A 14511-nucleotide genomic window follows, 5' to 3' on the forward strand; every position below is an offset into this window, starting at 1 on the left:
CCTCTGGGAAGCAATTTTCCTCCATAAACCTCAGCTCCTCTCACCTGTAAAATGGTAATAAAATATTTAAAAACCTCCCAAGGCAAGGGTATTTCTGTACATTGGTGCCAAAGTATATAAATTTACATCCTGCTACATACTCATCTATATGGATGCACACACACAGGCACACACACACACACACACACACACACACACACACACCACGGAGGTACCGATGTGCGCATGTCGGCAGAGCCCAAAGTCTGGAGGGATCTGTACCACAATGTCCCCGGGGGAATCGGGTGACAGGTGATCTCTGTTTTCTTACCATTTTTTTTCACAATTGACTATGTTGTATTTTAGAGCCAGAGAAAATAAGCAAAAAAGCTCCATGCGTCCTCAAGGCTGTAAGCCCATCCCCAAGCCACCGGTGCAGGCGCCCATGGATACCTTGCTTGATGATGGGTGAGTGGTGGGCGCCATCCACCACGAAGGAGAACATCTTCCCGCCGGCACTCACTGGCCGCTTGTGGGAGGCGGGCGGGGCCCTGGTGGGCCTGGGGAACCCCTGGGACCAGCTCTTCTGCGCTGGCCGGGTGCCGGGGTGGAAGGGCATCTGTGGCGGCAAGGGCGACTGGTTCGGCTGCTGTGTGGCCTGAGGGGGCTGTGGCCGCGGCCAGGGCGCTGGACCCCTCGCCCAAGGGAAGGAGACCTGCGGGGTAGACAAGAGGGTCCGGGGAGGTTTCAGTGGGCTGGGGCGGTCTCCGCGCCCATGTCCCAGCCACATAATTGCAGCCCTAGGTCTCAGCTTGTAAGTCACTTCCCTCAGAAAGTGCCTGACTCTACCCAAGTTTGGGACAGCGGTCACACCGCACAGCAGTGCACCACGTTTATTGGGTGTGGCCTTCACGCCAGGCACCTTGCCAAGAGGTCCCCGTCCATGACCTCATTCAATGCGCCTGACCCCTGCAATGAGGCTGAGGCTGAGCAAGGCCTGGTGACTCCCCAAGCTCCCAGATGTGCTCGTGAGTTGCTGAGCTGGCAAAATGTCACCTCTAAGAGGATAAGGGCTTTGGGTCTATCTTGGCCACCATGTGCCCTCAGTGCCTAGAACAAACACCTGGCACATAAAAAACAGTCCTTCAAGTGCCAGCTGGGGAAATGAATGAGCAAAGCCCTAAGACGGCAGCCCAGCTGGCCAGGACCCCACAGTCCGCTTGCTTTCCGTCCACACTGCGCGTGTCTCCGGCACCTGCAATCCATTCATCCCCCGGAGCTGAGAGCTCTGGGGCAGCAGGGACCCTGGCTGTCTCTTAACCTTTGGTCCTCGATACCCACCACTTCTGATCCTTGGCAGATGCTCCATCAATACCTAGGCAGGGAGCCTCTCTTTGTCTGACCCTGGGGACAATGATTGTAGCTACTCAGGGCGGAGAGTACATCAAAGTCCATCTAGCCAGGCAGCAGCCGGTGCCAAGTGAGAGGTGCTGATACCTGGCTTTTGTCTTGGTTTATTGCTAGTGGTGGTTTCTCCCTGTGCCTAGTGGTTAAACAATAACATCAGTGAGTGCTGCCATTTATGGTCATTTATTGCACTTTACTATATTCCTTACAACAGCCCTTTAGGGAAGGAGGTCCTCTTATCTCTGTTTTACTGATGAGGCTTGGAGAGCGAATGGGGGTCAAGGTCTGATGACCTCCCTCACTCTCTCTTTCTCTCTCCATCTCTGACACTCTCCTTTTTCTCTCCTCTTCCTTTCAGTCTCTCCTGTCTCTCTCCCTATCTCTTTCTCTCCCCTCCTCTCTCTCCCAATTCTCTTAGAAAAAACACACTTCCGAGTCAGAAGCTACGTCGAAGCTTTGTCGCCTACATAGGCCACATAGCGATCCTCCCCAGGGTCACGTTTCTCTTTCTGTAGAGAACATGAGCTCAGAGACGCACAATGAGAAACAGGACAGGGCGCTTCCAAAACAGGAGCCCTGGGGGACAGGACTTGTTATAACTTCCGGGGAAGGATCTTCACTCGCTCAGGCTCCTGAACCAACCCTTAGCAGCGGTTCTTCTCAGGCAAGTCAAGAATCCCGCGGGTTACCCCCGAGGGCTCTTTTGCACAGAGTGAGAATAGTGTTGCGGGAAATCAAGCCTCAGCTGCCTGCGGACGTCTGTCCAGCCTTCACAGAGACACTGGCCCACATTGAGTCTGTCTCGGGAGCGGGCTCGGCAGTGCCCGGCACTCCGCCACCTTCACGCAGTTTTGAATTTTTCTCCATGTTACCATCTCAGTCTCCTCAGTCGTGCTCTCTTCCTCCCTCGACTCTCAGAAGCTGCTCCTGCCCTTCTCCATCCATCCTGTCCCTCCCCCGCCCCGCTCGGGGGCTGTCCGGCCTCAGTCATTGCTAGACCCTCGCCCCACTCGTTTGGTAAAGATTCATTGAGTGAATGGGCTGGAGGTGATGAGAGGTGAATTCTAATGTGCTTCACCCCGGCCTGCTGCAACACGAACCTGGGGGCCACTGGTAGGGCGGGGGAGTTCCCTTTCCTGCTGGGGCGCTCAGGCTAAAGTGCCTCGCCATCAACTAACTGCAAAAGTGCTAAAGGGAGGGGTCATGTCTCATGCCTCAAGTGCTCCATTGCTGTCGTGCACAGGTGGGAACCCACTCAGCTCTTTGGAGATTCTGGGGAATCTCCTTCCTTTTCTCAATTTGCTGTGGGTGGGGCTAAGTGATCTGCCAATCACATTCCCTGGCCATAGGGATTGGTTCAGCCGTGGGGCATGGGATCCAATCAGAGCTAAGGAGACCCAGAGAGACCGCTGGATACCAGGATCTGGAGTGACCTTGTGGGACCTGAGAATGTAGCCAAGACCTGGAGCGGGGCTGCTGTTTGCTGTGGTAAATAATATATGATATACCTTTTAGCATTTTTGCCATTTTTAAGTACTGCGTGTAGTTCAGTAGTGTTGTTAGATCTCCAGAACATTTTCATCTTGCAAAACTGAAACTCGATTCCCATTAAACAACTCCCATTTCCCCTGCCCCCAGCTCCTGATACTACCATTCTACCAGCCTGTCTCTATGGACTGGACTCTCTAGGTGCCTCAGAGAAGCGGACTTATACAGTATTTGTGTACTGGTGACAATGCATAATGTCCTCAAGGTTCATCCATGTTGTAACGTGTGTCAGAATTTCCTTTCTTTTTAGGGCTGAATAATAGTCCATTGTATGTATGTACCACATTTTGTTTATTCAATCCATTCCGCATCAGTTGACACTTGCATTGTTTCCACCTCTTGGCTACTGTGAAGAGGCTGCTATGAAATGGGGGAGCAAATAAGGACCTGGTTTTGAGTTCCAGCTGGGGTTGCACCCTGAACTGCTCAGCCTGGAGGCTGGCAAGAGCTGGTCGCTTGTACAGTAGCACCCAGAGCTTTAACAGTGGGGTCCCTAGAGGAGAAGGTACCAAAGATGAGCAAAGGCAGCACAGATTCCAAAGGGTAATGTGGGTTCAAAAATTAAAAATAAAGTTGTGTTTTCCTCTAAAGCTTGTTGATTGAGGGTGGCTTTAGTTGGGAAGTTAAAGTTGGTTTTCTCTAGTTAGCAGACCTGCTCTGCAATAGACAAGCAAGGTCAAGGTTCCCTAAGACGTTACTGCTGGTAACTACAAGGAAACGGGGCGGTGGGCGGGGGTGGGGGGAGAAAACAAGAGTCACGTGGTGAGGTGTCTCTGGGCTGTGCTTACCTAAGGGTGTCCGTGGAGCTTGGGGTCAAGGCCAGTCATTAACAAGCCTGTGTTTTAGAAACTTTAGTTAAAATGGAACAGACCGACAGCTGTCGGGGGCGGGGGGGGGGGGGGACCGGATGAGAGAAGGTGAAGGGATTAACCAAAGCACAAATATGCATAATTCACAGACACAGGTAACAGTGTGGTCACGGCCGGAGAGAAGGGGGTGTGGGGGCTGGGCGGCGGCAGGCAAAGGGTGGGGGATGGGATCTTTGTGATAAAGTCGACAATAAAAATAAAGGGGAAAAAACCATGCTAATACCCTTTCTGTTTTTTCTTTTTCCCCTTCTGTTATCTGTGGTATATTGCATGGTTGGTTTTTCTGTTCTGTTTTTGAGGGAGCATATGTTATATTCCTGATTTCTTACCCTATCTCTAAAATAGCAGATTGTCAGCCACCTGGATCCGCTGTGACCATACCCACTGCTGAACTTGTATCAGCTTGAACAAACACCGGTCAATGACTTACTCAAGAAATCACACTCCATTTTTTTCTGAGTATCTACTTGTTCTTTGTGCTATCGCTCCAATATCGGCTTCTAATTCTGTAAAGGGCGTGGGCTGAAGGGGACACCCTCTAGAAATTAAGGTAGTTTGTACCTGGGGCGCCTCAGGACTCATGCATTTTGCTGGGAAGCCCCGGAGGCTGAGTGGAAGGTGGGGAAGCGGACTTTGCCCTCAGAGAGCCTGTCATGTGCTCTGCTGTTGGTGAGAAGTCACTGAGATGCCATAGCTGTGAACCGTCACGCAGAGGAGGTGCACGGATGCCAGAGACTGTGCTGTGGCTTTAACAGGTGTGGCTTTACCTGTCACCAAAATAATCGTGGAGTAGGGGGAGCATTTTTACCCTCATACTGTGGAGTGAGAAACTGAAGCTCAAAGAGGTTAAGTGACTTGCCCAAGGTCCCACAGCCTGGAAGTGGTGATACTGTTTGACTCCAAATAAAAGGGTAGAGACGTTCAAAGGACACAGCAACCAACCTGGAGTAGCTTCCAGTGGCCAAGGCTGGACTCATCTGAGCAGTGAAATAGATACTGTAGATAGGATTGTACCCCAAAGTATACAATCAGTACACATGCATCCATACCGACATAATTGGGCAAACATGATTGGGCATCAGTTATACAATGATAGCAGTGGTCCTCATGGCCTCTACAAACATTCTGAAGGAGGAAGAGGAGCCTGTGATGAACGAATAGCTGCTTGGCAGATACTGGGAACTGAAGCTCAGAAAGGTTAAGTGGCCGTGAACTTGGGTCTATGGAAGCCCCAGGGCCTGGCGTCTTCACTGTACTCTGGGCCCCATTACAGCGGAGAGCAGCAAGGACGACGACCCACAGAGGGTGCTCTTTACAGGATGTCCGGATGCAACAAGAGGGACAAAGGGTGGCATCCAGATGGGCACAGCGCAGAGCAGGCTGAAGGGAAGCCCACGCACAGGCAACCATGGTGGGTGCTGTGGTGCCCCTGGCTGGCCCTGTGGTCAAGGCGGCCCAGAGCCTGGCTGCGGTCATTGCTGATGGAACCCTGCCATGTCCGGGAAAGGGGAGGGCTCAACCTGTTCATCATTCTGGGCATTTCCATTCGGCTTGCCACCTCCGGACTGAGAAAGGCACGGTTTCTCCATTTGGGTGACACGGGTTTCCTCACGCGGCTGCCGTGGGAGAACACCGCCACTGTGACCAGGACGGCTGGGGAGCACTCAGAGAAACAGCAGCACACAAAATCCATGGTACGGCAGGCACGGCCGACTCTGTGACTTCAATTTCCCACACCAGGCGCTGAGGCACAGACCCCACGCTCTCACCTAACGATGGCTTCAGGGCCCTGCATGTGGCCCTGCGGGCCAGGTCCTGCCCAGCTCCAGGCGGCCCGTCCGCGCGGACCCTGGAGTGAAGGTGAGCCTGGAGCTGTGTGACATGGCGGCCCTAGGTTAGCCTTTGGTGTGAGAGATGCTGATTTACAAAGCCTCCTCCTCCTCCTGGGTGTCAATGTCCTTTTCCATCTTCTGTGTCATTCCGTGGGTAATTTATTTGCACACGGATCCATCTGCTAGCTGCGGGGGGCGGGGGGTCTCCTGTCCAAAGGAACACTCACGTAGGAGACGCTGTGTTTGCTTGACTCTAAAGCTGAGAGTGATGACGTGCCGGTCATAGGTGCCAGATGCTGGGCTAGGCGACCACATGCATGCCCACTGAACACCACAGTAACGGATGTGGTAGGAACTATTATTGCCCCAATTTACAGTAATGGGAAGGGGGTCTTTGAGAGGGGAAGCGATGTGGGCGGGGTCCCACAGGCAGCGTGTGCTGTGCTGCAGAGAGTGACTCCGGTGCACGCTAACCGCTGCGCCGCCTGCAAAGGTACTCGATTCCCTCCTTCTCCCCACTGGCCACCCCACCCCCCAATAAAACACTGTCACATCCCTCACAAGGGGTTGTGGTTGCCACAAAGCCTAAAAGAAAGGTTTTCGCTGGGAACTCTTTGTTAAGAAGAGCACAGTTCTGATCACCCCAGGCTTACGGCGTAGGACGTTCTCCTTGGAAACTCGCTGGGGGTGTGTAAACAGGGCCCTTCCCTGGGACCCAAAAATCCATCAGCAACGAGAGCATGCAGGAATCAAGGCGGCCACAAAGTTCTTTGAAAAGTGGGCCTCAAGATGTTTGAGGAGATGCTTTTCAATACCGCCTTTTTTCCCTTTGTTAAAAAAAACATAACGCAGGTCCGGGTGATCAGGAAATAGAATTCTTAGGAATGTGTTGCTGTCACAAGGCTGCCCTCACTCAGGCCCCAGAAAGGACCCTCCATTAATAAGAGCTGAGAGGACGCTTGCACCAACGCCTCTCAATCTAGGGCCACTGAGGAGCACCCTTGGGGTTGGGGAGAGTCCTGCAGGGAAAGCCCGTGTCTGGAAAGGCTCGGGCTGCCGTGACGTGCCCGGGGCACAGGCCAAGGGGACATTTGCGCAGCTGCTTGCAGTCACTCGGGGGAAGAAGTGAGATGCTACTACATGTAGTAATGAGTTCAAGGGATCTCTGTATATTCAAGTGAACATGAAAGTGAGCTTTGCTCCATTTGCAAAGCAGCTGGTGAAACCACCCTAGTTAGTGTCAGACAAAATGGTGTTCTCCCCTCCGTCATCTGTGAGTGGGGAGAGTTGAATTCGCGTTGACTAGCTGTGTGGCCCTGGGGAAACGACTTAACCTCTCTGAGCTTTGGATTCCTTGTCTGAGACATGGGGTCGTGAGAGAACCCACCTCCTGGGCTGTTGGAAGCATTAAATAAGGGAAAGCGGGTGAACTGCTCGGCGCAGCGTCATCAGCGTCAGGGATTCCTCCTGCTGCTCTGCTTCTCTTTTCACAAAGTGCCCTCCTCTGGTCAAGGTTAGGGCTCTTCGCCGCTGCTTCCCACACTTGCCTGATGTAAGACGCGCCCCTTAAAACGAAGCGCCCCTTCCACATTTGAACACCCATGTTGATGACAATCTTACTGGCAATAATCAAAAGGTGGAAGCAATCCAAGTGCCCATGGAGGGAACGAGGGATAAACAAAATGCGGTCTGTCCATACAGGGGAATATTATTTGGCCTTAAAACGGAAGGAAATTCCGACACGCGCAACAGCCTGGACGAACCTTGAGGGTGTTACACTAAGTGAAAAAAGAGGGTCACAAAAAGACAAATAGGGTAAGAATTCGCTTATGTGAGGCACGGAGAGTAGCCAGATTTATAGAGGCAGGAAGGATGGTGGCTGGTGGCGGGGAAGGAAGAGGGGGTTTTTATTTAATGGGTATAAAGTTCGAGTTTGGAAAAGGAAAAAAAAAGTAGGGAGGTGGTTGCATAACAATGAGCATGTGCCTAATGCCGCTGAACTGTACAGACGGGAAATTTTATGTGTCTTTTACCACAGTTTAAAAGATTAAAAACAAAAACAGCCCCTAGGCACCCGCACGGCCTCTTTCTGGGGGCGACGTGGATGCAATGTCCTGGAAGCGGCCGGCGGCACCGGCCGCAGGGCTCTGTGACTGCGCTGCAATCGGCTGCGCTGTCCACGGACCGTGGGCGGAGGTCACGTTTTATAACGTGCGCTTCAGTGAAGCCCTTAAAAGCAAACAAACAAATGCTGTGTTCACGAGAAAACTGTTGGGGATGATGGGCGTGTTCACAGGTGCATATACATGCCACTTTAAACGGGGGCAGTTTCTTGTATGTCGATTGTATCGCCATAATGCTGTTTTTAAAGAAAGCGGGATGGTAGTCCGCATAGGAATGAACTCCTTGTATTTTATTAAACAATGCCCTCTTTGGATGGGCATTTAGATTTCAAATTTTATGCTCCTGTATATGATATTTTAATGACTGTCTTTGTATAAAAAAATACAGATATCACTTATTTGCCCCTCCCCGACTTAGAAAGCCACAAAATCAGAATTTCCCAGGGAGGTGGCCTGGGAACCTGTAATTTTACTGAACATTCCAGACAAATCTTGTAATCAGACAAGTGAGAGAAACATGGAGCCAAACTTCCCAAACTTGGATTTACAGACTTTGGTTCCTAAATAAGCCTATAAATGCACCATACAAGCAATGTAAACTGGGTCTCCCTTCTGTTAGGATCAGGGTGCACCAGGATCACCAGGGAGCTTGTGAGAATGCACGTTCCCAGGCCCCGTCCCCAGGGAGTGTGTGTAGGGTCACCAGATTTGTATAAATAAATTCATGACTAAATAGATATATAAATAAAATATATATTAAGTCTGAATTTCAGACAACCACCAAATAATTTTTTGTAGCATAAGTGGTCCCTTGCACTATTTGGGACATATTTATACTGAATGATTATTTGTTGCTTATCCAAAATTCAAGTTTAACTGGGTAGCCTCTATTTTATCTGATAACCCCAGGTTATGAGTCCTCGGGCCTGGGGTGAGGCCCAGGGACCTGCCCCGTTGGCCTGCTCTGCACGTGGTGCTGATGTGGGGCACCCTTAGAGCCTGTGTTAAGAACCCCTGATGGGTTCCACCCCCGTCTGGGTCAGGAGCCCCTCCTCAGGGCTTCCAGCAGACGCTCGTGCACTCCAAGAGCAAACACGCTTTAATGCTGGTGCAGGTAGGTAGGGTAAGGCGGCTGAGCAGCAGTAGAAAAAACTGCCCCAGATTTGCCAAGCCAAACATGATGGATGCGGCATCATGGCCCATGCAGCCTGAGGGAGGCCGGTGACCTTCTCGGAGTGTGTATCTAGGACTGCCTATGAGTCCTACACCCCAGGACTCTGTCTAGATCCTTTAAACTTTACTTATTTATACTCAGCCTCATCCCAGAAAGAATTTCCAGCCTCAGAGGTCTCAGGCCACGCAGCGTTCTTGGTGGTGGAGAGTGAGTCTCTGGAACACACACGACAGGTATTGTGTGTTCCTCATGAACGGGCTCTGTGCTGGGAGTTTTACAATGATACTCTCATTCAGCCCTTGGGACAAGCCTGCACGGTCTTTGCTGTCATTGGCCCTGCTTTGTAGATGAGGAAACTGAGGTTCTCCGGGGTTCAGTGGCTTGCTCAAGAGTGCACGGTGGAGGCAAGCATCCGAGCTGGGAACCGAAGCCTATGTCACCAACGACTGTGCATCCTGCCTCCCTGCTGAACTGTATGTCCCTTGTGACTGAACTTTCACGGGCAAGTTTTGTGTTACATTCTGCTTGAACTGGGGCCATACTTTAGGCCCTCATCCCAAGAACACCTCTGATCCAGGTCACAATGGCAGCTGCCATGTGTTGAGTGTGTACTCAAGGCTGGACACTGACTTACACGCTTTACAGATAGATTATTCTCAAGACCACACACTCTTTAAGCGCAGACATACAGAGAACTCTGGCCGAGATCACAGAGCTAGGAAGCTGCAGGGCGCTCACCTGCCTGAAAAGGAAGCATCCATCTCCAAAAGCACGCACTTGCTTTCTATCTGCCCTCCCTAAGCTTCCCATTTTCAGGAAAACTCGTGGAGTTCTCCGTTGGCCCTTGTAAAACTCTTGCATGTAATTCCACAAAATGCCCAGGAAAGGGCGCAAGGACTCGCTCCTCCCAGGACCCACCGGGACGGGTCTGAACTTCACAGAACCACGTCCCAGCTGCCACTCGCGTGTGCAGCGTGAAGCCAGAGCGACGCGCTCCGGATCAGCTCCACCGCCGGCTGTATCTGAGCCTCGGGTACACGATAGGCAACACGGCACCCCTGCCCACCCTCCCCTATCCGCCCCACCCCCGCCTGACCCCGCGGCACTCACCGAGGGTGGGTTTTCGATGACGAGTTCGTAGGTCAGCCCTTCAGACCCAAACCTCAGGATGTCTCCAGGCAACAGCTTCACAGCCACATTTTGAATGTGGCACTCGTTGACGAAGGTGCCGTGGAGGGAATTGAAGTCCTGGAGAACGAAGCTGCCCTCGGCCTCGTTATATTCAATGAGCGCGTGATGGTTGTCGATGTCAGCGGACTGCAGTGGAGGGGAGACAGTCAGAGCCAGGGAAACAAGAATAAGGACGGGGCCCTAACAGTTACTAGTGCCGCTGGGTGGCAGAATGTGCCGAGAGCCTGGCCTGGCTGAACGCTCACCACAACGCTCATTTGAACAGGAAGACGCTGAGGGTCTGAGAGATTAAGTGACTTGCTCAAGGTTACACAGCTAGTGCATGGTGAAGCTGGGAGGTGTGCTCTCTCTGACTCCAGACCCAGAGCAGGCACCCGAGTTTGCTGGGTGGGGAATCAGGCACATCAGAGGCAGAGGGACCTAAGGAGTCTGAATGGGCACTGCTTAGCCAGGGAACTGGCCCTTTCTGTTTCCCAGACTCCACACTGGTATGTGTTTGGTTGTTCTGAATGGCAGGAAAGGGAGCAGAAATGGCCCAAACACAAACCAGGAAGGTCAGTTGGCAAGTGACCACTAACTGTTCATTTTCTTGCAAGGAAAATGCCAAGTTGGTGGAATAGGGTATAGTTCAGGGGAGATTTTGTAATGATGAGATTTTGTCATCCATTCATTTGTCCTATTCATTTTTAAAATAATGTTTTTCTTAATATTGCAAAATGAGAACGAGAGAAATGCACAAAGATACTAAAGCCACTTAGGATCCCATCCCCCAGAGGCAGGAACTGTTACCACTGCTTTGCATCCTTCCAGTCTTTTTTTTTTTTTTAATGTTTATAATCTTTAAAAAGTTTAAACAAAATTGAGATTATGCCAAACAACACCGTTTAATAGCAACCTTTAAAAGATCTTGATGAAGCTTTCCCGATATGATTAATTATTTTTATCGTTTCATAAAAGCCTATTGGAATTTATCTAACTAAAGGGTCCTGGGTGTGACAACGCTTCCCCGAAAAAGACCTCAGACGGTGTGTCTGAATCGGTAGCGGGGGCAGAAGTCTCCTCTATAGTTTCACTTTGACAAGAAGAGTGAGCAAAACTCAGCACCCAGCAGGAAATGCCACATTCCCCTGGATCGGGACCCAAGACACTGCCTATGAGGCACCCCCCCACCCAGCCTAGAACTGTGTGATTATTTTCTGTTTACTTTCTCACAGTGTCTCATAGAGCTTTCATACAAAGAGGACTTGTACTTCCAAATCTACACTGAAGTCCCATAATAATACACAATAGCTTATATTAATATAATAGCTTATATTATATAGCTTTATTATGGTATTGTGTAATAATAGCTTATGCCAATAGAATATATTAATTAAACACTGCATGCCAGAAAGTTTGCTAGGTGCTTCACTGCATTATCCTGTTTCATTTCCGCAATAACTCCTCATTTTGTAGCTGGGGAAACTGAGGCACAGAATTATTAAATTTGCCCAAAGTCATCCAGTGTGACTGGCCTGGCTCGTACCCAGGTTTCCTGATTCCAATGTCTGCTCTCTTACTCACTTTGCAAATGTCTGCCAAATACTTTGGCACTCAAAATACTGAAATGCAAAAAGAAAGCAGGAGTAGCTTTCATTTAGAATCAAAGGGTAGGTAAAGTGATTCCCAGATGAGAAAAAACTAAAGGAATTCATCATCACCAAGCCATTATTATATGAAATGTCAAAGGGGCTTATTTAAGAAAAAGGAGATCAAAACTATGAACAATAAAATGGCAATAAATACATATCTCTCAACACCTGACTCTAAAAAACAAACTAAGCAAACAAGGAGAACGGAGACAGAATCATGGGTATGGAGAACGCTTTGATGATTGCCAGATAGGAGGGGGGTATGGTGGAATGGGTGAAGAGGTGAGGGGATTAATAAGTATAAATAGGTAGTTACAGAATAGCCATGGGGATGGGAAGTATGGTATAGGAAATGGAGTAGACAAAGAACATACACGCATGACCCATGGACATGAGCAATGGCATGGGTATTGCCTGAGGGAGTGGGGGTTGCTGGACGGAGAAGGGCAAAGGGAGAAAAACTGGGGCAACTGTAGTTGCAAAATCAGTGGAAAAAAAAGTCATTTGCTTTCCTATACACCAGCAATGAACAACTGGAATTTGAAATTAAAAACACAACACCATTTACATTATTACCAAAACCATGAAGTACTTAAATATAAATCCAACAAAATATATACAAGATCTGTATGAAGAAAACTACAAAATGTTGCTGAAAGAAATCAAAGATCTAAATAAATGAAGAGATATTCCATATTTTATTTGCAATTCCATAATGATATCTGATGTTTAAGCACGTCTTCTCATATGCTCATTTGCTACCTGTATATCTTCTTTGGTGAGGTGTCCAGGATTGTGCAGATCTTTTGCCCATTTTTAAACTGTTTTTTTTTTTTTAATTGCTGAGTTTTAGGAATCATTTACTTTGGAAACATGTTTATAGCATCTTTGTTTATAATTGCCAAAAACTGGAAGCAGCCAAGTTGCCCTTTAAAAGGTGACTGAATAAACACATTGTGGTACATCCACACAGTGAAACATATTCAGTGATAAAAAGAAGTAAGTTATCAAGCCACAAAAATACATGCAAGAATATTAAATCATATTGCTTAGTGCAAGATATCAATCTGCAAAGGCTAGCTACTGTATCATTTTAACTCTATGACATCCTGGAAGAAAGTAAAACTAGAGACAGTGAAGAGATCCTGGTTGCCGGGGGCTCAGGCCGGATAGGTGGAGCACGGAGGTTTTTCAGGCAGCAAAACACTGTGTGTGATACTGTTTGGCGGGAGGCATGCCGTTATACATCTGGCCAAACCCACAGAGTGTACGACGCAAAGAGTGAGCCCTCATGTCAACTGTGGACTTCAGTTACTAATAATACGTCAGTATCGGTTGCAACAAACGTACCGCATCGACTGGAGGTGCTGGGAAGAGGGGAAACTATGTGAGTTTTGGGCCGGGGTTTTTGGGGAACTCTCTGTACCATCTGCTCCATTTCCTGTAAACCTAAAACAGTTCTAAATGTATTTTTTTAAAACATTAAAACTCATTAGTTTTTTGGGAAGTGCCACCCACGCCTTCTTCATCACTATCCCCATTATCCCTGTGCCCTGTGCACCCACAGTAACCCGTCACAGAGAGAAATTGTACGTGTTGCATTGTGGGTTTTCTCTTCCCAGGCCTCGTTACTTTCAGTTCCTTAAAAGCTGCCGTGCCATTATTAAGAGATCGAAGCGAGCAGAAACTTTTGAATGACTTTGCAAAATGGAATGCGGTTCTGCCACATGTCAGGCCCAGAGAGAGCGCCCTAGTCCCACCCCAGAAGACCGCGGGCTCCCTCCTCTTTCCTGGGCAATCGCTCCCAGCTCCTGTGGGCAGAGCGTGGGCTGAAGGTGTAGGCTCCGCCCTGCTGGGCTGCCCCTCTGGGAGACAAGCTTTTCCTCCACTACCACCGCCATCACCGTCATCATCATCACCACTAGCTAATGTATTTTGAGCTGGGCCCTCCTGGAGCACTTTGCGTGTATTCTCTTATTTAATCTGTACGACAGTCCTACAGAGGGGGTTCTGTTATTACTCCCATTTTATAGATGAAGAAGCGGAGACTCAAATGGTGAAATGGGAGAATCGCGTCATGTTGAAACCCAGACAAAGACGCTCCAGGCAAAGACAACTATATACCAATACCCCTTCCGAACACTGGTGCACAAATCCTCAACAAAACTCCAGCAAACTGAGCTCACCAGCACATCGAAAAGAATACACACGCACGGTGCAATGTTATTCAGCCAAATGGCAAGAAAGAAATCTTGCCATTTGCAACAATATGGATGGACCTCGAGAGCGTTACACTAGGTAAAGGAGGTCAGGCAGCTAAAGGCAAATACTGCATGATCTCATTTATATGTGGAATCTTAAGGAAACCAACTACAACTGAGCTCATACAGAAAACAGAGTGGTGGTTCGCAGGGACAGACAGAGGGGGCGGGGTGGGTGCCGTGGGCGAAGAGGGATCAACAGGTACCAACTCCCACTTGTCAAATAAGTAAGTCCTGGCGGTGCAATGGGCAGCGTGGTGACTCTGGTTAATGATATTGTAGCGCATATTTAAAAGTTGCTAAGCGAGTAAATCTTAAAAGTCCTCCTCAAAAGAAAAAAACCGTAATATGTCTGGTGACGAGTGTTAACTAAACTTCCTCTGGTGATCGTTGTGCAACATATAAAAATATCAAATCATTATTTTGTACACCTGAAGCTAACATAATGTTATATGTCAATTATACTTCAATAAAAATAAATAATAGAATAAAATGA

The 14511-nt window shown here is 49.1% G+C and overlaps 1 protein-coding gene across 1 annotated transcript in view; it reads right to left on the minus strand.

Moving 5' to 3' along the window:
• The window catches only part of FHAD1 (forkhead associated phosphopeptide binding domain 1), a 107520-nt gene that overhangs the window by 78387 nt on the left and 14622 nt on the right, over positions 1 to 14511 (minus strand). Inside the window, exons 2-3 of the mRNA XM_054579635.1 lie at positions 10043 to 10249; positions 433 to 694 (exon numbers count right to left, since the gene is read on the minus strand). Coding sequence (XP_054435610.1) covers positions 433 to 694; positions 10043 to 10249 — 469 coding nt within the window. The remainder of the gene's footprint in view (positions 1 to 432; positions 695 to 10042; positions 10250 to 14511) is intronic.

Source organism: Pteronotus mesoamericanus, unplaced genomic scaffold (assembly GCF_021234165.1).
Source record: "Pteronotus mesoamericanus isolate MK-2021 breed Mesoamerican mustached bat unplaced genomic scaffold, CSHL_Meso_final contig_557, whole genome shotgun sequence".
NCBI classification, from domain to species: Eukaryota; Metazoa; Chordata; class Mammalia; order Chiroptera; family Mormoopidae; genus Pteronotus; species Pteronotus mesoamericanus.